Source organism: Mycteria americana, chromosome 3 (assembly GCF_035582795.1).
Source record: "Mycteria americana isolate JAX WOST 10 ecotype Jacksonville Zoo and Gardens chromosome 3, USCA_MyAme_1.0, whole genome shotgun sequence".
NCBI lineage: Eukaryota > Metazoa > Chordata > Aves > Ciconiiformes > Ciconiidae > Mycteria > Mycteria americana.
In genome coordinates this window covers 47006624-47029688 of record NC_134367.1, presented here as the reverse complement: position 1 = coordinate 47029688, position 23065 = coordinate 47006624, and the positions used below count along the sequence as shown (strand labels likewise).

The following is a 23065-nucleotide window of genomic DNA, read 5'->3' as shown; positions in this document are numbered from 1 at the left end:
CCAGCCAAGAGAAAAGTGGACAGTGGGCTTTCTGAGAGCAGAATAAACACTGTGATTCTAACATGGTATGTCTTGGATGATTACAAAATTGTTTAAATTATAATGGAGTTAATACATTACAGATTTCATTTTGAAAACAACAACATCCAGTTCTTTTATGTCCAATCCTGAATGTTCAAAATCTTTTGGTGAAAAGTTTTTATGAAATTCAGATGATCATTAAACAGTAATGTACACTTAGATACCAGACTTAACTAATGATATTCAAATGATTAGTCCATGAATAATTTATTTTCTCTTGCTACTACAGAACTAAGTCCTAAAGTCGCTGAAGAATGAATGAATTTCAGCCTTCCTGTCAGAATGATACACCAGGCTTGTTTAACAGGTCTTGGAGCGGATGGCACCATTACCAGGTGATCGGTGCTGCAGAGACAATCATCCTTCCCTCTCTGATTGGGATTATCTGTTCAACAGGCTTAGTTGGAAATATCCTCATTGTGTTCACAATAATAAGGTATGGAATTGAATACATTTTGCAATAAGATTTATTGCTGAAAAAATAAATGATGGCTACACTAAGGAAGTGAATTGCCCAGAAAAGACAAGGATAGCAAGTTTTTCAAGTTTCATTTAGTCATTGACATTTACTTCTCATTAAAAAAAAATTAAATCATGACTACAGATAGCGGTAATGTATGCCTGCTTAGCCTTTTCAGTTATGAGAAAGCGTTTAAGTGCATGATTGACTTCAAACATATTCAAGGAAACCAAAATACATGCCTTCTTCCCTAGCTTCCATTATAATTGGCAGCAATCTTCTGCCTAGCACATGTAAAAGCTAGACTGAACTTTAAACTTTAGTTATGGTACTAGCCAGGCATTATAATGTTTTACAAAATGCTTTTAAGATCAGTTGAAATACAGTCTTTTTCTCCTGTGAAAACTGCACTTCTACCTCAGACTATTTTAATAACAGAGGTCTATCTAATTATTGCCCATTTACAGCAGCTTCCTAGAACTCATTGCTTTTTTACAGCATCACCTTACTTCTGGAAACAAAGGCCTTAGTGCCAGTCAAGGATTCTCACATGACAGGAATTAATACCTTGAGATATTTTTGTTGTATTCTGAGAAGGTAGAATTGCTGAAGTTGCTAAAGTTTTTTGGGTCATGAAATCTGACCCAGCCATCCTTTATGTAAGAAAATACCTTCTAGTCTCTTAATTTTAACAAAAAAATTCTTTTTCTATATAATAAAGAATTTGCTGTCAAGTGGCTGATGCTACCACAAACTCTAAATCCATAAGTATGTATCCTGAAAAAGTGGCTTTTATCTTCAGCACAAATTTAACATAAAGATTTATGACAGCATAAGGCTAATGTCATGCTCTACAAGGATTAATAGATGGACTCCACCCCTACATACTGTGCTTTTAAAAGAAAGCTTTCCAAAGGCCAACCTAGGACTGAGTGTCTGTAAGCCCCTTGGCTTTAGTAAACTTCCCTTGAAACTACCAGAAATCCAATGTTTGGTACACTCAAGAATATTGTAGCTCATAATCTGAATGCAGAAGAGAAGAAATGTGGAAACAGTATGTCTGAAGTGAACATAATGGCAATATGACTTTTTAAATGTATGAATGAATAGAAAGGAAAAAAGAAATCATTGGGTTTCTAAAAATTAGTTGTAGAGTCTTGAAAATAATAGAATGGAAGGAAACTGAGAAGGAACAAAGATTTTTTTGTCCCTGGTGAAAAGCCTTTGTCTAGCTTAAATAAAAAGATGAGAGACAGAGGGAATAGACACAGACAATGACTTGGAAAAAAAGAATATAATTTAAACCGTATTTGCATTCAAATTTATGGGCATGAACATTTATACACAGGAAAAGAATTTGAAAATAGTGCATTAAAAAGTTAATGTGGTAGTTACCAACACTAAAAAAGACAGCCACAAACCTCAGACTCTGTAGATGAATGTACATTTAAAATGTAGCTACATTTTGAAAAATAACCATGTCAAATTCTCACCTTTCACTAAACAGATCTGATTCTACTCAAAGGCTCTGCTTCTGATTGTGTCTTCGCTCTTTATTGAACACATTTTCTCATGCATGCATTTAGATTTTGTTAGCATTACAGAGTCAATTCTTTTAAGAGAGAAAGAAGCTAGATCATCTCTCGAATTAACTAGAAAGTTATTTACTTTCCAGTAGCAAATGCTTTACTGATGATAGAACATGGTAAAGAAAGAACCTTGGAATTTCAGCTCCCCAATTTTGTTTGCAGGTCTGCCAGCTAGGGACAAACATTTTTAAGTGTGAATTAAAATTATATTATCTGCAACTTACTGGGAGAAAATAACTAAAAGTCCTAATGAAAGTTACATGTAATATATGTCTGTGCACTGAGATTTAATTTAAAAATTAATAAATCAATGACTTTTGGCTGGCCTTCTTTGTGTGAATGAATTTCATCCCTAGGGAATAACAGGGGGAGTTGAGATATGCTGCTATTTAATTAAAAAGAAAATGGTGGAGAAAATGCTGCAAGACTTCAGTGTCAGCCAGAAGCACCCAATAATCTTCATCCCAGCAACTTAGAAAAACTGGTCCCCAAAACTATAGTTCTGCTAGCAAGAATTTTATGTAAACCTACTGACTTTGGTGGACTAGCTGGTGGGAGAATGGCTGTGTTTCTGTGTGGAGAGGGAAAATGTGATCCAGACAACCCCAATTAGCTGCATTAGTCTGACTTTGTATTTTTAAGGAAGAGTATGTTATAGAAGAGAAAAGGGAATCAAATACAATTTCAATTATCTATGAGTACGGCTTTTCAGATTAACTTGATTTTTAATAGGGTAACTAATAGCAAGTGGTAAAATAGCATTTCCTAAAATGGAGATTGAAAATAAGTGTCCCAACACTTATTACTTGCATTCTGAGTCTTCAGCTGGAGAAGGTGTATTTGCAACTGAATACAGTCACCAGTCGAAAATTTTTGAAACAGCTACATACAGCTAGTCTATCCAGATCAGAGATTTTATGTTCTCAGATTTTATATGTTATCATGTTGGAAGTTATTAACTCCGCTAAAGAACAATGTAATGAGTTCAAGAATTATAACATGAAAAAAAAATTAGCTAAAGTGTGGATGGTACTAGGCGATGTTGATAAAAAACAAGTTTTCTGAAAAGATTTTCAGGAGAAATAGGTTCATGTGGAACTTTCAGGGACTGATCATGGGGCCAGCCAGATTTCATAGTTTCCCTCAGAGACCTGAGGCAAAGTGTAAGAGTGTCAATAGTATTTGTAATGGCATACACTGGGGAGATGTGGCTGATGTGAAGGAGTATGAGACTGTCATACAGAAAGAACCAGATAAAGAATAGAGGAGGGACTACAGCAATAGAAATGTGGTAACATTTAATAGCACAAAGCCATAGAATTTTTTTTGTATTATTTTTTTATAAATAGGAAGCACTGCTGTCAGTTAGAAAACAACAGAGGAAAAACTCCTGGGATTGCTGTGGGCTGTCAATAGGCTAAAGCTGCGTGAGAAGCACACACAGCTGTAATACATGTAAGGCTCTGCCTTGCTGGGGGAAAGAGGGAAATGCTAATGCCATTCTCCAGGCTCATAACAAGGCCTGAAATACAACTCTCACCAGCTGTTTCCAGGAAAGATAGGATACTCAGACTGGAATAAGAACAGAAAAGAACAATTACCAGAACCAGAAGAATGCAGAACTATGAAAATTCACCTAAATTTGGGGTTTTTTTTTTAAAAATGGCTCAGAGGTATATGCTTGCTCTCTGTAAATCATGATCAAATACAGCAGAAAGGGCAAAGGACTATTTAAACTAAAGGCCAAAACTGGTACCAGAGCAATTAGGTAGACCTCAGTCAGGAGCTATTAAAGGCTGACAACTGGAAGATGATTTTTACCTTCTAGAACAGTGATGTCCTGTGATAGCCTGCAGTAGGAGTAGTGGAAGTAAAATCATTATTTCTGAGATGAAATTACTCTGTTATGTGGAGGTCTTTTCTGATCTTGTTGCCTGTGACAGCTGATGACTCAGTTCTGTGACAAGGGTTATCTCTTCCAATCTTAGGCTCCTGCTTTTCCTATATCTAGCAAAAAAAACCCCAACATGTTAACCAATGTACCCAGTGCCCTAAAAGATATCTCTGCTGTTCTGTTCTTTATTCCTCACTGAGATGGGAAAGCTAAGTGTCTCTGCACTGAGACAGCATGCTGTCAATTTACTCTGATTTTGATGATTCTGTTTTAGATTTGTTTCAGAAATAAAAAACAAGCTAATGTTAGAAACGTGGGACTTCCCATGATCACATCTGGCACAGCAACTGATACATGTCTTTAAGTGATGTTATCTGGCTTGACTGTGAGAATCAGTTAAACAGTAATATATTTTTGGACCAGAATATCTTGGACAAAGTTCTGTAGCTATTGCTAATCTAATGCTAAACATTAGATAATGTTGTTATCCAACAACAAATTAGATAGTTGAATTACTTGGAAGTATTAATCGCTCAATATGGTTAAATGAGGGAAGGCGTAGAGGCAGAGATGTAGAACAGAAATGGCTGCCTTTACTTTGTACAGTTTTTCATAACTGGTACTGAGCAAGATTCAGTCTCACAAGATTTTATAGGCCTTACCCAGTTGTACAGATGTGAGCAAATTTTTTCCAGGCTAACTGGGATTGCCCAAGCCAGTCATCTGGCAGAGAGGCACTCCTGAGAGTAATACATATCATCTTTGTCATATACCTACCTAAGATAGGATAAATTGCCCCCAGAGTTCTGTTTCTCTGCAGTGATTATAGGAGCCAAGATCACTTGGAGATTAAGGGTCTAAATTTCAAATTGATAAAATTAGCTAAGAAGAATTAACCCTCAATTAAAAGAAGAAAAGATAGTATAAGTCTTTCCTGATAAATTCTTGAGATGTTTTTTCAACCACAAGGGGAAAATAACATGCACAGAAATGGTCCAAGAGGGAGCACCGTACATGCTTACCAGCACAGAAAGGCTACAGGATAGTGTTAAGTATAGGACTGCTGCTCTTGGACCTGCTCTCGTCAGGGACTGAGGATCTAGGCAAACTCCAAATATGAGAGCAGAAAGGGACTATGGTTAACATCAGAGCTGGAAATTTAAAAAAGCTTCCTCCAAGTCAAGCTGGTTTGCTAGGAATGGTTAGATTTTGTAGGGGAAGACAGGCCTAGGTGGGAGGATGACCTTAAAGCTGGTGCTACTTGCCACTGCAGACATAGCCCATAAGGGATGCCATTTTCACCTTTCCTGTTTGAAGAAAGGGTATGTGCTTGTGTTTTTAAATGTGTGATACTTATAAATCATCTTGTCTTTGACCTGAAAGATCATTTCCAAATTAACACTTAAGCTTCTAGTTAATGAAGACTCTCTGTCCAGGAGGGTATAAGTAAATACTGATGACAGTACATAATGCAGTCAGAGGGGATAAATAATGACTGATGACAACACATAATGCACTTGTCATGTTCCTCGAAGTTGTTACTGGAGTGACAGCCAGTATATGGATTATCACATTGTCGTGTCTGCTCAACACTTCTTTTTTTAATGGATTGTGATCATTCAAATCCATTTTGTAATTAGTTTAATCTGTAGAAGTAGAACTGAAGAGAAGGTAGGACTAATCACAGATTTGACATATTCACAGATTTTGCAGAACAGCAATTGTGCTTTTGTACATTTTTCACATGGTGTTTCAGAGACGTAAATTAACCTGGCATGGGTGGAAGGATGAATTGACCAGCTAATATCTGTGGCTTGAGAAACTGCTAAGAAGCTTTCAAATCTGTGGCAAGAATGTAGAAAAAACTGCAAGGACAAAAAGAAAGAAGTTTGAAATTGAGGCTATCATTATTATTTTCCTGGCTTTTTTTTTTTTTTTTTGGTAAAGTGATAGTTTTAGCATAAGGCAAGCACCACTGTCTTAATGAAATATAAGGAAGTTATAAACTGGCCAAAATTATTTGAGATTATAAAGTTTACTGTATAAGTTACCATTTAAATATTGTGGCTCTGAGTCACCTCAGGAAACTATATGAAAACCTGTACGAAAATGTGTGTCCTGGCATCTGGACACTGATCTAAAAAGGCACCATTTTCTAAAGCTCAGTGTAAAGCATGAGACAGTGGATATTACAACACTTCCCTTTACATCAACCATGGAACAGCTGTTCAATGTATATTCTTTGTTGATTAAATTTAGCATAAAGTGTGCAAGTTTAGAATTTGAGATTCTCATTCTAAGTCCAAAAGTAATTTCTAATTTGGTATGATTTATCCTGTCAATGTGAATGAAATAAAGCAGAAAAAGACCATTTCAACTTTTTCGTGAAATGACATGTACAGGCAGTTGTCAGATGCTTTGAAACCCGTGTGTTTGAGCATAATGGTACTATTTGATTCCTTGCAGGAAACTGAGTTTGGGGCTTTTCTTTTCCTGGAGATTTTGCATCCTTCAAAGTTCACAAAGCTAAAGGCACTGGAGGAAAAAGATCACATATGCGTCATTCTCTCCACAAGCTCCAGTCATTAGTGGCAGCAGATATACTTTATAGATGTCTGGCTTTGGTTTCAGCATCATAACCAGATGACAGTGAATCATACCTCATAATTTATTAAAAATGCTTGAAAAAAATACTTTTGTCTGGCTCATTCCCTCTAGCTTAAATTTGTTTCTTTGGAAATATAGTTATTTCATAGTCTGTAGCATGCAGTGAAGGCAACATGAAAAATATGTAATTAGGAACTCTTCTCACACAGGTCATTTTAGGAAATGATGGTCATAGAGTTGAACTTCTAAATGTGGTTTGTGGGCAGCCAGGTGGAGTTCTCCCAGCTGCAGGTTCTTCTGTATCTTCCAGTAAGAATGACAAATAAACTGGTACTTTGTCATAGGCTGGAAAAAAAATGGTTAGAGATACTGAGAGGGAGCCTAGACAAATAGCTTAGACTAGACATCTAATTTGTAAGTGAATTTAGATAAGGTGATTTCTCTATGGAGACTGTGGATAAGGACCTTTTTAATAAAGTCCTGTAATTAAAAAAATATTCTATAAATAGCAGTGTTTTTCAAAGATGCTTTGTGCTTCTTTCCTTGATTTGTATGGAATAAGGCAATTTAAAGTCAGGAATTCTTTCAACTGCATGTATAACATTCCTCCAAGCCTAAATCAGGGGGTGCACTAAGATAAGGATTACATTTTGGTAAAGAAATCTAGGAAAGCGTATATATCACACAAAAGCTATGCAATAGACGTTATGAAACTGGCAAATCCAAACTCTCAGTACTTAGATGAAGACTGTGCATACAGTTTTAACTCTGATGTGTTCCCTATATAAGTATAAACTTCATGAGACTATCTTTAAATATTTGATTGCATACTATTTTTTTTCCCAGAGGACCATTCTTCTTTCACCAGTTCCCTTTTTACCTTGAGCACTTGAGAACCTCCTGTCTGCATCTTTAAGCAAGACTCAGCCCTGGGTCAACTGCATCACAGGAAGGCTCTGATCTTTTCTCCTATTTATGCTAGGCTGATATTTCTAGAGTTCCTATGTCCATCAGACCTGTGTTTATTTTGAACACTTTATAGTTTTCAAAGGAGAATATGGATAATTGTGCTGATGATAATAAATTAAATAGCCCATTCAGCCTCACTGGAAAGCAAAATTATGAACAATATATTTTTGTTGAGCCTAAAATGTTTAGTTTGAAATATCTAAACTCTAAAATAGTGGTTCTGATGGTGTACTTATTTGTGTGCAGTTCAATTTTGAGGTCTGCTCTATCAATAGTATACTTGGAAAACAATACAGTAACTATGTCAAGTAATCAGCTCCATGTGTTCCAATTTATTTCAGAACTCAGAAGAAAACTATCCCAGATATCTACATCTGCAATCTGGCTATAGCAGATTTGGTTCATATCATTGGCATGCCCTTTCTCATTCACCAGTGGGCACGTGGAGGCGAGTGGGTTTTTGGCAGCCCTCTTTGCACCATCATTACCTCCCTGGACACATGCAACCAGTTTACATGCAGTGCCATTATGACCGCAATGAGTTTGGACAGGTACGTGGTTTCAGATTTTCCTTCTGTACCCAAGGACAATAATACCTGATTGTGTTTATGCAAAGCTGTAGTAATTCAAGAATGAGAAATGGTTAATGATTTTTTGAAAACCCCAGGAATCTTTTTCTGATGTTTGTGGAGGTGGCAGAAGTATTTTAAGTCTCACTATAGCATCATGCTATGAACAAGGCCTTAAGGGATCCTAGTCACCACCAGTTTTACTGTTCTGGGGCTTATCTTTAGAGGTGCAGCTTCTACTAAAGGCTTAATGTCACTAAAACTAGATTTGTTTTAACCATTCTTGTTTAAGACAAAAAATTGGCTTCCAGGCAGACTGCAGAAACCTACTGTTTTAAAACCTTTGTGAAAACGCAGTAAGATTACAAGAATTTTAGCTTTTTATCATAACTACAGATTTCAAAACCAGCTTCTGTATATTCTTGAGCTTAAGGAAAAAGTGACCATATTCAGGAAAGAAAAGTCTGCTTTGGACCACAGAGGTCTTCTTTCACATGTCAGAGAGAGCATGGAGGAAAACAAAAGGACAAACATTCCTGCATAGCACGAGGCACTAGTCAATCATTAAGAAGGCATTCAAGAGATAACTTTGAACTTATGAGCTAGGATAAATAAACAGAGCCAATGGCAAGGATGGTTCCCATTGAACTTGTAGCATACAAGACAGCTTGCTTCCATGGAAGTGGAATGTAGTCACTAAAGAGAGGGAGAGAAAAATTATCATAAAACAGAAAGCAGAAGGTAGAAAATTGAAAGTTAGAAATAATTTTGAGATTGATAAAGTATGGCTATCATAAAGAGGCTACACTAATGCATGATATTACAAGTCTTAATTGGTTGACAAGCAGTTAAAAAAGAGCCAAGAAATTATCAATTCCTTTGAAGTTCAATTTTAAAAGCTCTGCTCTTATATTTGCATATGAGTAATGTGACAAATGACAGTCTTTTCCTATATTCCTAAAGAATTTACACAGAGCAGTATCTTTAATCTTGCTGTTTAGAGAAAAATTTTTATGTAAAAGACAGTAAGTATTAAGGCAGGAAAAAAACATGACATCCTAATGAGGAAAGACAGAATATCAAACCTTGGTATGAAAAATAGTTTATGTCCCAAGTAAAGCCATGTCTTAAAATAGACATTTGGGGTTTTTTTCCAAATTACTGAAGGTAAGCCTGTGCTTTCTTTTCTATTTTGAGGCAAGTTTTTCCATCTCAAATACACTTGCCTAGGGAAAGCTCTTCAAATTACTTCTCTCTCATTTGTTTTATCATTGCTAATACCAATTATGACACTATAGCCAAGAGAGACAAAGGTTTTTCAGATAACAAGCTCCCAAACTGTCTAGTGCTTAATAGTTTCAGAAAAGCACCTCTGAATCCACCCGGGAGCTTTCATTAAGTGAAAAGATTAAATCAGCTATTTTGCAAAAAATCAGCAGAGTTTATCAGATTTTGTTTGACAGTAAAATCATCCCAAATTCACAATAAAAGCAAAAAACATAATTGCACCTCAGTAAATGCTGTGGCTAATGCAGCATTGGGCAGCTTCATGTGCTCTTTCACATTTCTCAAAAATAAAAGCATTTCTAAAGGAAGCATTTCTAAGGAGCAGGTCAGACCTAGAAGGCACTTCCAGAAGAAGTCTGAGATTAATAAAATGACTGTGACATGCAAATTAATATCTGTCATATTGCTGGATAATGTTTTCATTCCCATAAATCCTCTACTTCATAATAGGAGTGAACTATGTCACGCGATGGTCCAACAGAGACTTTAGTCAGCATTTCTTTTTGAAAATCAAACTTCTTTATAAGTTCTTAAGAAGTGGTAAAACCAGCTGTTCTTTCCATGGAGCTTTAGGGGTCAATTTATGAGGGGTATAATGTATAAAAGTTTGCTTTTCATTACTCACTTTAATATGAAATAAAAAACATTAAGGAAAGCTGTAAAAACTATGCAAGTTGAGTAATCATATTAAAATTTATAAGAAAGTTTTCTAAACTGACATCAAACACATTTTTTAATACAGATTCCTGTTTATGCCACTGGCCAACATTACATAAATTAAACTTGAATGAAACTTTGGTAGCAGAACTTTCACCTATCAGTTAAAAGAAAACTTCCTAAGAAGCAACCCACACCAGCTGTTCTCTGGACGAGGACACAGGCACACATAAACAACAATCCTAATGTAATTCACTGCCATGTACATCAAAAGTCAATTTGACTGTTCAATGAAAATATCACTTGCCTAAGTGAAATCAGAAATGTGTATGCTGCAGACAGCATTTCCTCGATCCCAGATGTTGATATACTCTTATGCTGCAGTCTCTGGTGAGACAGGGGAGATGGTGAGATGGGTGAAAAGGAGGTCTGGTATGAGGTCCTACACTAACGTTGTTACTTGGAACATTCCAATGAGTCCCTTGACTTAAACTGAATATGAACATTGCAATTAGCAATGTTAGTGACTTGTTTGCAATGGCAAAGGAACTTTTTGGCCTATGACATTTTAAGAAAAGAGCCAAGACTTACATGTTCAAAATAACTAATGTAGATTCAGAAGTCACATAATTCCTTATTCCTTAATGGCATACAAGATGCTGCTGGTAAAACCTATGCCAGACTGTCTTTCTGTGACAGGAGGCTGTGAGGTACGTCTCATTCCCTATAGCATGACTCCACTGGAGCATGTCACAGGAAAATGCCGCTGTTTGGGTTCCTTCTTACAGAGTGCACCTGCTTCTGACTACTTCTGCAAACTTTGGTTATAAGAAAAGGTGTAATCCTCTTGATAGCGGTTCAGTTTTCTGTGATCCAAGGCATACTTTTGGTATGGCACAGCTGTATAATCTTGTCTCAGCCTCCTAAGAAAATTGCTAAATGCTCAGCTGTGCGAAAGTACCTAGAGTAGACCCACATATGCTAAAAAAGGTAAGATTGCAGCCAGAGATAAGATAGTTGAGGTGGAGACAGCTGGCAACTCAAAGGTTCAAGAAGAGAAACACTGGCATGAAGAGGTATAAAATACTAATAAAAATCAGGGAGCCTGAAGATGCCCCTTCACTCCCATTGACAGCTGTACAGCAAAGACTCAAGGGTGCCATACAGAGGTGGTAAGAGTATTAACATTTAGCCTAGGAGCTTGCTAGTCCTAGCTGTCTGTTGTCTGCTGTCATTTGTAATAGCCAATAAGTAATTGCTTTTTGTGAATATCCAGTTTGCAAAGGGTCTCTGTGCATGGGAAAAGTTTCCAGAGCAAAGTTCCTGAAGTCTGAGAGTTACACAGCGTACCAGTCAATTTTGAGGGCTGCATAAACATTTATTTAGCCTATCCTCTTAGGGCGTCAGGCACATAAATGGAGAGGTGAAGCTGGGAAGAGAAATCTGGAGTAAGCAGCTCCATGACGGCTGAGAAAAAACAGGCAGGTGTTCCAAGTGTTTGCAGCAGCCGAGACTGACAGGCATGAGAAAATGTGTTCCTGGTTTGCCCATTGTTGTAAAGTTGCTCTAAGAAATATTTACCAAAGCAGTATCACTGGTAGGGTGGGGCCATATCTCTATGAAAGTTATGGCCTTTCGGTTATTTAAAACCAGAACCACCTGATTTGCCGTGGACTAATCCATTTACTCATTCTTCACACTCTTTTTTCTGTTGCTCCTTGCTTCACTTCACATGCAGTCACAAACACCGCAGCCAGAGGAAAAGGTAAAAGCCTTTTAAAAGCTCAATCTCCTGAGCAGCCCATCATTTGACGTTGAGCATGGTACACTTTGCTGCCTCTTGGAGCAATCCTAACAGCAGTACATTTTAAGCCAATACAGATAATAAATTAATAATTCACAGTAATTGGATAATTTATGCTAATTAGTGATATTAATGATAATAATAGTGTCAGTATACTATGTTGTGACAATATGCAATACATAGTAATAAGGTTAGACCATAGGATGTCAAATATGATAGGTTAAGTTAGGTCCATGATAGGTTAAGTTAGGTCCAGAGGCAGGAGGAAAAAAGGGGGGGGAAAATCCAGGCTTTAAGACATGTTTCCCTCCACTTGTCCTATATGCATGACGAAGTATGACCACATGTTTATGGCTTTGCTACAAATCAGATGAGATGACATGCAGTTAGCTACAACATTAACTGGGAGCACATGCTCCCATGAAATACTTTCTCTTTCAAAGTATCACCTTGTCTTTCATGATCGCACCACCTACCTTTGGTGTTGGTTGGTCTCATAGATGTTCCTCCAGGCAGCATTGTAACAGCAAGTTTGGCAGAAAGGCAAAAAGAAATGTGGTAATAGGCATGGGTAACAGGCACCACATACCTGGTGGCTCGTACTTTTTGGGAGCTCTGCAGTCTCCATCACTGCCTCCTTCTCCAGCTCTCTGTGTCAGAGACGCAGCTCAGACACTCCCGTTATTGTTTGTTTCAAGTAAGTATTCTTCAGACTTTTCCCAACAAAAGACTCTTTTATTACTGATAATTACTTTGTCAGATGAGGGCACATGTCTGCCTTTAAGTTCCACTCTCTCTTTGAAGTGGAAATTACCTTGTATTTTCAAAACAGCATGTTTTCCCAAATGCACCACTCACGTTTCATTTCACAAATTTATCATCGGACAACAGGCAAGATTGAAAATTACATCCAAACTGAAACAACCAATAGAAACCCACCACTACAAAAGAATGGAGACAAAAGCTGCTTCGTAAGTGTTTAGGGTGAGAGTAATTTCTTATTGTCTGGGGAAGGGTAAGTCAGAATACCATTAGGCTCAAATAAGTTTGAGTTCTATCAAGAAAAAGAATCATTTACATTTACATTGGGTTGAATTTCTGGTGGTGTTTTCATTCCATTCAGTTTAATGATTTCCTTTTCATCTTAAAGTTCATTAAATTACTTTTTTTCTTTTGCTCAGTTGAATGTTAAAAATGAGAATTAGAAACCCAGGGAAATTATCCGTTAAAGTCACATATCAGTATATGAAAATGTCCAGCAAATAATTGATACAGAAAGTGTGAAAAGTCATTTTACAATACCTAGGGAAATACACATATATACAGGCCAGATTTTAGTACCCTCACCTGCATCATTAGCAACCTGCCCTTTACTGTTATGAGAATCCTATGAAAACTCAGCTGTGTATCCAGGAAGACAGTGTCTACACGGCAAAAGGAACCAGGGTCAGCCAGCCCATAGGCAGTGGTGGGCATCTCTGGAGCTGGAAGATGTGGATTCAGTACCCACCCCAGGCTAAGGGTGTTCCTTTGCACATGCCATTCCTTCCTTTAATGATCTTCAATGTCCATTAATGCAGTTAGTTTTATTACAAACTACGTTCGTCTGATAACCACTAGACTGCAGCTGCTATCAAAATGAGTTACATTCACTGTTGATAAGTCCTGCGCTGCACTGGGCTCTGGTTCTTTGAGCAAAGGCAATATCATCTGTTAAGCCATACATCACACGGTGCCTTAAGAGCCTCAGCCTTTTGCATTGCTAACAGCCCTCCCTCTGAAGCTCTGTAGCTGGCTTTCTGCTGGCAGCTCTGCGCCTGGTCACCCAAGCTGCTGCAGCAGCCTTTCCCAGAGCCTCTGGGGCAGCACTTTCCCCTTGTTCCCACGCTGTGGATCTTGCGCTGTTATCCTCCCGGCCCTGCACCTGCAAACCCAACCGCATTGTTATGGTGGGTTCTCATGGGAAGTGACTGCCACCAGCATGAGAATCACCCCTTCTTCCCCTCCCTTTTCCTACCCTGTGGTCAAAGCTTCTGGTTGACATTAGTGGACCCAAAAACATGCATGCCCCAAACTTAACAAGTCAGCGTGCAGCCCCAGCAAAGCGTGCTCTCAGCAACACCAACAGCATCATAGACAGGAGCAACTGGTAAGAAGTGAGTCCTGATGAAAACCATGTTGATACTGTGGAAAAAAGCATTACAGGGGGAACTACATATGGCACTGGAGAAGAGACCCAGCGAAGAATGCTTGTCAGGAGACCCCCCCATTGCTTCTCTTCCCAGCTGACCACTCAGGACAGCTTTACCTTTCCACACTCTCTCTTTTCACTTTGATTTTTCCCATAAAGTAACTATACACCATCAGCTACAGACCCTGGTAATAAATCTCTGTGCATGTGAACCTGTCTTAAAAATCTTTGTGCAATACACAGTTCTTAATGAAAACGCTAATAAGAAATAACCAATGTTTTTGTGGTTAGGTACCTTGTGAGCTTAAGCAGCTTGAAACAAAAGGGAGATCTCACTGAAACCTTCCTGCTAAGGAGAAGCATATGAAAGCATTAAGGTGTTTTTGTATCACCCAACTGTAGGCACGAAATAAAGTTCAGTCTCTCATTAATGGCAGGCAGCAGGCATGTCTAAGAGGTGACTCACGGGGTGTATGGAGAGCACAGCGAAGGATGGAAAAATCATGTCCTGTCACCTTCCTTGCAGCCTGTGGGAAGAGGGGTGCCTGGTTAGGTGCACTTCTTACTCCATGTCACCTACTGATGTCACTTTCCTGTGCTTCCCCCACACACCCTATTTCCATCTTACACACTTTCATTTTCTCACAAATACTTCCTTTAATTCACAGTTTATTCGCTGATTTTTTTTGTAATGTCCGTTGTAAATTTCTTCAGTATTCATTCTTTGGAAACATCTCTGCTGCCAGTTTTAAAAACAGTTGCAGTATTGCTCCCTTACTTTGCATGGAGATGTTGTTTGCACCACTCGAAAAATGAAAGCCAGCTCCAAACATACATAGTATACTGTGCTTACATGGAGACTAAGAGGTCAAATTTTGTGTAAAGTGGGAGTAATCACAAGTTTTAAGAACTTGAGAAGCCTGTAAATTACTCTCAATTACAGTGATCCTGTAAGCAATATCAGTGTCAGAAGCTATTTCCCTGAGGCAGCCAGTGAAATAGGAGAGGTAGCTGTACCAAGAACGGTACAAAGCAGTGCTACCGTTGCAAATGTAGAGGATTTCTGTTCTTTCTGCCACCATCATGAGGACTGAGAATAACTGCATGAAATTAGACATAGCTTTTTAAGATATCATATGCCAGAAAAGCCTTTTCCTTATTCTAGCAATAATGGCCATTACTTTAACCTTATTTAGTGAAAAGAACTTGGTTGTTGCAAAGCTTGAATAATGAAAGAAATCTCTTTCATACTCATACTCAAGCAAGACTGAAAATAATGTATTATCACATGAAATATTAATCTTTCTTGATCTTATGCACTGGTTCCTGATCTTCATGGGCCCAAGGGCAATCATACCAAGCAACCGAGGTGCTGCAGGCACCTTGTTCTATCAGGCTGGTGAACCTGAGCTGTGAAAAACAAGTACAAGACCTCAAGCAACATTCCAAGGTCTTGCAGGCAACATGTTGCTGGCACCTACGGACAAGGATCTTCAGATTTGTATCAGATATTTACATCCTGTAAAAGGTACAGGTATGGCTACGTATTAATACAGATACAGCAACACAGCAAAGGAATGACAGATATTGAAAGTTACTGCTGTCCAGTTAGTGATATTTCTGGTTATTTAGTGGTACCAGTAGTGGACTGTTTAATCCACAGCCTAATTAAACTTGAGGTTTCAGCCTGGTGAACACATTCTTAAGCAGCCAGTCACTTACTAAGCTTCTGCTGTCAGATGCGTTGAAGAAAATTCACAGCAGCTTTCCTGGTTTTACTAGAGTAAATGCAGATGCATACCAGGGTATCTGAAAGCAAAATGCAACGTTCGATTTGCACACATTGCAGTTGGTGTTATATACGCCTATTTGGCTTCTTGTGTTTTTAACGATGTAAATCTAGAATAACTCCACCAAACTCTTTTCCTTTATTTCTAATAATTTAACCAACCTAATACATGCCTACACCTGTTTTTCTTTCATTAAATGCTTTTAAGAAGGAATCAGGTTACTATGAAGACTGTTACTTGCAGGCTTTTATTGTGTTTTTTCTGCACTTTTCTCACTTGACCTGTGAAAAACATAAATAGTTCACTGACTGAGAGTTTTTCATTTCTAGCTAAGTTATAGCTTGAGAGCAATAGACAATCTCTAATGGCCCTTGTTCAGAACACACAAAAAATACTACTTTCTGGGGAAAAAAAGTCTTCTGCAAGAATGCTGTACATTCCAAATCAGCTTTCTTAATTAGCTGAGCGCAAGTGCTGTGGGATTCCACATGTAGATGATAACCCTTTAGAAAAACGGTGCCTTCTTAGGCAGTACCAGAAAGCATCTTAACATTCATATTACACTAGCTTGGACTGTCCTGTTTTGTTGGGCTTTTTTTTCTGCTCTACAAACACTAAAATTCAGTGAAAATTTCACCAGTATTTAAACATTTCTCAGTTTCATCCTTTCGACTTGTACAAGTTTTAAATACTCTGACATGAAATCAACAGGATGGAATTTGGTAGAGAAGCTGCTAATAGCCAATCACTAAGAAAATTATTTTCAAGTATTGTTTAAATTCCTATATAATTTGTCTTTCTCATAGCAGCTAGTAAATCACTCATTTTCAGTTAATTTCAGAAAATTACAGTTTCAAAAAATTTCTGTGACTATGATTCAGAGTTTTCAGTCTTTTTAAAAGAAATTGAGTCAATCTAACTCCCACAAGAGAGATGTGTTTCACTGCTTCTACCCGAAACTCTTCCAGCATTATGCACAAAAAAAGGCATGTGTTATATATTTGAAAAGGACAGAATTAAATTTTTGATCCATTTTGTAGAGGCTGGTCATAAAATACATGTTTTCTACCAAAAAAAATGCCCCAAAGCTTCCTCTCTCCTTTTTTTTTTTGTGTAAAACTTTGACATTCAGGAGCTTTCATTTAGCTGTATCCCTTTTTATTAATTTAAGAATTATGAATTGATAAATGGATGAACTGAGTTTTCTCCATAAGTGTCATCTCACCCTTTTCTCTTCAGCATTATGGTTCCTTACCCACCCACCAGCTCCTGCTGCCCGTTTCCCTGTCATAGGGAGTGAGTTGGTGGATGTGGGGCCAAGACAGAATCATAAGCCTCCAGTTACCCACAGTCTGGGTGGCAATGGGTACAGCCACCACTAGCAGGGCTAGGACCTCAGTGGTAGACCTCTCATCACGTATCAGAGGGGATCATAACTGATCATATCCTTAGGCTGGCAGCAATGTGATGAGAATCATCTCTCTTCTGGGAAATCTGGAAATGAAAAGGTGTACCAAATGCAGTGGACTTTGTACCTACCTGACTCACTCCTGGAAAAAACAGAGGGAAAACACATGTTGCTTTAACTTCCCCTTCTTTTTTATGACATATGAATTGTTGCATTTAATATTCTGCTTTCAGCTCAAAGATTGCCCACTTTAATCCATTTTGATCTGATAGATTAAAGTTCACCAGTGTTTTACAAAATGTGAAGGTCATGAAAAAGAAGTTGAATTTGTTTTGTATCATAAGCTGCTGCTAACTGAAGGTTACTTCTAAGGTAGTGAAGTCTTTCAGTTGTATCTTCAGTTATGTGGACACGAAACATTTAGATTACAACTCTAATGGACTTGAGCACTCCTAGAGCTAAAATATATCAGAAAGTTCTATTTTTTTTTAAAAGGCAGTCTTGCCTGTATTAAATTATCTCCAGTCCTTTTCCAGAACTAACTTCATCTCAGATTTTGTCTCTGCTTGCTTCTTGTATGTCCGAGTTTTTAAATTCTATCCCCTACATGCTAATCTACTATAATTTACTAAAAGTTCCTATCATATTAATTAAATAATGTTATGACCAAAAGCATGATCAGTTATAACAACACTTGTTGAATGTTAAGGGAATTGCTTGAATTAAAGCTGTTCTGGCATGTTGTACTAGACAACTTTTTAAAAAATGCAGTTTCCTTCCCTTGTGATGGCTATTCTTAGAATTTTTATTTTGCGCTCAACAATATTAACCTAAGTATTTTATTGTTTTTCTATTATATTGCTATGTTACCTGCTTTTACAGGTACCTCGCTCTTGTCCAGCCATTTCGACTAACCCACCTGAGAACAAGATCAAAGACAATTCGAGTCAATTTATGTTTATGGGTGGCATCACTTATTCTGATGTTCCCTGGGTGGGTCTACTCAAAAGTAATAAAGTTCAAAGATGGTTTGGAAAGTTGCGCTTTTGATCTAACCTCACCTGATGATGTTCTCTGGTAAGCTTTCAAAGCTCGGGGGATCATGTCTTCAGCTGGTGTTGAGGATACCAACCATTTTGTCTTTGACATCCTTGACAGGCAGACGGATGGATGGATGCATGCATGCATGCATGGAATAGAATTAAAGGCTAGAGCTGAGCCTTGTATCATTCAAATCATTGCATCTCAGATTGTATTGGTAATACCTCAGATTGTATTGGTAATACAGAGGCAGCCCCAGCATGATCAAGTTCAGCAAGACAGCTCCCACATAGCAAATGTAACAGTGAAGGATTTCTGTTTCTCCTTATCTTCTCTTGCTGCATTTAGGTAACTATTGTTCACAAATGGGATCTCATTGCCCTTTCGGACCTGGCAGACTGTCATGTTTGGAAGGTATAGATCACAGAAGAGATTGAACCCTCCTCAAATTGCATGCATGACTTTCCAGTATCTCATGGCCAAACGGATTCCTGTCTATCCGTTGAATTCAGGCTAGCTTGTTGAGTGATGACTAGCAAGGGACATAAAAGAAAGTTTTAAAGACCTTACATAACAGAGAGCAAATTTCGGCTGATACTGGGTGTTTTTATATTAGCATGTTCATTTGGATAAGGAAGGTACTTTTGGAGTGTGTATCCCAATTGTCTCCAATTACCACACTTGAGTTCACATTATTCAGCAGTCTCAGAGCAGATGATCTGTGTTCTTTTCAGGGGAAATCGGACTGGAAAAAGTGCTCCGGGAACTCAATGAATGGACTCCAACCACTGTTGTGTATTCAGTCCTCAATCCACAGGATCTAATTAGAGAAAATTCAAAGTTAAACCCCCTAACATGAGTATAATGTGTCATGTCCTAAGCACCAAGTACTTCACTCTACAGATTTTCACTACTCATTTGTACTACTTGTTAATGTAGACAAAGCCTAAAAGAGTGTATTTGAGCCTTTTTGTTCCATGACCAATTGTCAGAGGCTCATTTAATTCCACATTAGAGGTTTTAACACAGAAAAGTATGAAGACAAGAAAAAGGAAACTCTGGTAGATAGACTAAAAAACAATGATCTTCAATAATCAGAAAGTTTAACAAATTATTAAGCTCTCAATCTGTAAGGTGATAAGAAAAACTGTATGTCTATTTGTCAGGAACAAATTGTAACAAAACAATCTAATCTCCTTCTTTGATGGAAGTTCTCCAGTTGATAAAGAATAAATAGAAACAAAATAACTTGAATTGTGACAAAATACCAGCAAACCAACTAGGAAAGATGGTGTAGATTAGATTACACTAATGATGCAAGAATGGTTCAAAAAACTGCTCAGAAGGTGGTCATCACTGGTCTACTATCAGACTAGCAAAATATCAGGGGACTAAGCAGACTATGTCCTGCATAAATGCTTGCAAGAATTTTCACTAATTATACAGGTGCTGGCAAAAGTGCACACAGGCAGAATTTTGAAAGCTGAGAGGTATAGTTTGTAGTTATCTTCTTCTTGTCAGCAGCATTCCTAGAAGTGCTGAACACAGACTTTAATACTTAAAAGTACTTGCAGTTCTAGGTACTTACTGCTGCCTAAAACAGGCTCCATGTATCTCCAATCAATAATAGCAAATCACAAATCAGGGACCACTTTATGAAAAATGTCATTTATATTTTTTTATATTTATGAGATGCTCTTTGTGTAATCACCTTGTTTGTTCTTTTTGCATTTTGTTTTACAGGTGTACGCTTTATCTTACTATAACAACTTTTTTTTTTCCTTTACCACTGATATTTATTTGCTATATTTTAATTTTATGTTACACGTGGGAGATGTATCAGCAAAACAAGAAAGCAGGAAGGTAAAGTATTATTCATGCTTCTTCCTATTTCAGATGCTCTGCTCATACTGCAAAGGTTTTATACGTAACAGGCCAAAAGCATTAGTCCTAAAACAACATTTAGGCACTGCATCATGTAACTTTCAGTGCTTCAGATACTGCTTTAGGTTCCCAGGAAATAGACTAGGGAAGGGATTCAGGGGAGGGAGCAAGATAACCCAGTTAGAAGGAAACACTGAGGAGAAAGTTATGGCTGAAGTCCTCAGCTTATCTGAGGACAACAAAAAGGCATGACCCAACCCCGCACTTCTGGCTGCGGGAGGGCACCTGCCTATTGGGGTCTTGTGGCTCCAAGCTCCCAGTTCAAAGATTAGGAAACCCTGGGTGGATCTGGGTGCTAGGTCTGGTACCAGCCGCCGTGGCCCGGGGGGCTGCAGGTCAGGTGCTTCCAGGCTGCATGGCCCCTCCTGTGGGAAGGGGACTCCAGGCCCCATGAGGATCCCCAGCCACCATTCACAGCCTGAGGAAGCCTAGGCAATAAAAGAAAACTGACACATAAAACACATGAAATACAATTTCCCAGTTTCTGTGACAGCAACTCCTTATCAGCATGTTTTCGTTCTAGGACTATGTGCTTTGAATTTCAGCTTCTAGCAATTCTCTATTAAAAAGGAAATTGATTTCCATTTTAGTGTTGTTTTTAATTCCTCAGGCAGGAGGATCATTTGCTTCTTTTCTCTAAGTCTCTTTCAAGCTCATGATAGTCATGTTTTAACTGGATATTTCTGCTCCATTTGTTAGCAAAAAAAGGTAGTCATAGATGAAAAGGAATGCAAAGCTATATAGCTCCCATGTCGAAAAAGAGTAAGAATTTTTAATGAAAATAATTGTCAGTATTTCATCAAATATATGTAAACAATTCTCAGTGGCTCCTGTATGTGTGTGGCATAGGATCAAACTCAGCCTAAGCAGAAGAAACACTAATGTGTAAATAACGAAAAATGCAGTTGTTGAGAGCTGGCCTTTGCTTGCACTGTAGGTGGATTTGGTCTCAAATAACTGCCATTCATCAGTACACTCAATCCGTGACATCATTTTCCCATCCTGACTTTCCATGCTAGGGTTCCTTCTTTGTTTTGCAGTTACACCAGCAGTATCCCCAGGCAAAGAGTCATGAGGCTCACTAAGATGGTGCTTGCTCTGGTCACCGTGTTTGTGGTAAGCGCTGCCCCATTCCATGTGATCCAGCTCCTGAATCTTCAGGTTTCTCAGCCAACCCTGACCTTCTACGTGAGCTACTACATCTCCATCTGCATCAGCTATGCCAGCAGCAGCATTAATCCATTTCTCTACATCCTACTTAGTGGGAACTTCCAGAAGCGTCTCCGGCAGTGCACAAACGTGGAAGTCAGGATGGCAGAGTGGGATGTCAACATCATCGAAAACACCCTCAAGTCCAGTTTTTGAAAGGACAGTCTTCTCCCAAGAAAAATGCATTATCTATTGTAGATTTTATCAGTTGCAATAGATGGACCTAATTTCACTTCCTTCATGAAAGTGTAACTCAGAAGTGGCTTTGTTGCTGGAACTGCACCAGTGTCAAGCTGGTGTAAGAAGAGGTTCTGCACTACTGTTTGAAAGGTTAGAGCTCCTAGAGGAGGGATTCTCTGCAAAAATATTCTTTATTACTGTGCCATTGCTTTTTTTAATGATGATTTGTACATAGATGAACCAAAATGTATGGAGACAAAAGTGGATTTTAAAAAATGGTAGTCCTCTGGTAGTAAGGCAGGTATTTGGGATCTGACACTGTGTGTGAAGTCATGGAAACTGTAAGTTAATGACCAAAATAGACTTACTTACTGATGACTCAGAAGGGCATAACTTGATTTTTACCCTATCTACAGCTGTCCCATCTGGCATTTGCTTCTGCAGCTATTAAAGGCAGGGGAGAGACATAAAACACCCTTTTGGAGGAAAGCTACTTTTGAATTAACCTTTGTACATGTCCTTGCAAACAAAGAAGTGAATTCACAGTGTGCGTCATTGGAAATTATTAAACCTAAGTTTTGAAAAGAACTGCATGTTTCAGGGGTATGTCTTTGCTTCTCTTTTCTCAAAATCCCTACTTCCAAGACAGCCCCAAGAAGGGTGTTCAGTCCTGAAAGATTTCAGTGCTAGTCTCGCTGCAGCGAGTGCTGAGAGGAAGTTGGTGCTTGCCCAGGATGCACTCTCACTGATTGCAAGAGTGGTAGAAGACTGCCTGCTTGTTGTCAACACTTAATCCACAAGATTTCTAGTAGTAGGATGTAATCAAGCAATATTACTAGGACCTTGCCAGCTAATACAGTAAATTGGTGAAAAAGAAATTCTATTGAAAAATCTAATGTTCTTGAGAGATGTTCACAGTTTTGGTGTTCACCACACTGTGGGTTTATCTGCATCATGTTCTCTTCTCAACCACTTTCTCTTATCTCAGGACTTCACTTGTCACTTTATTGGGTGAAGATAACATTTCACTAGGACCAGAGGTTTTATGGCTACACTATTATTTTTATTCAGAGACCTGATTAATCTGAAACACTTAGGATACACCTCCTCACACTTGCAGTTTGCTCCCATCGTGTCATCCCACCCCAAATGGGCCTTTTATTCATTTATTTGCGGCACTGTGGAGGTCATGCTTTGTGATCCCACTCCATGATCTGCCAACCCACTGCAGGACCCATGACACTGGAAAGAATAAAATGTCTTTCACCTGGGGAAGGCTGGGCTGCACATCCCAATCTGTGGATTGAGGTACTGCCCTGTCTTCTCCTGCCATCATGTGGCATCTGCCAGTCCTATAGGGTCTCACACATACAGAAAAAGGAGTT

General features: G+C 38.3%; 1 protein-coding gene across 1 annotated transcript; it reads left to right on the top strand.

Annotated features, from left to right (window-relative positions):
- Window positions 1–335: 335 nt before the first annotated feature.
- MCHR2 (melanin concentrating hormone receptor 2) lies at window positions 336–21656 on the top strand. The gene is made up of 5 exons (XM_075497322.1): window positions 336–517; window positions 7942–8151; window positions 18189–18383; window positions 20091–20210; window positions 21332–21656. The coding sequence occupies exons 1-5, from the start codon at window positions 336–338 to the stop codon at window positions 21654–21656; spliced, it is 1032 nt and encodes a 343-aa protein (XP_075353437.1).
- Window positions 21657–23065: the final 1409 nt, after the last annotated feature.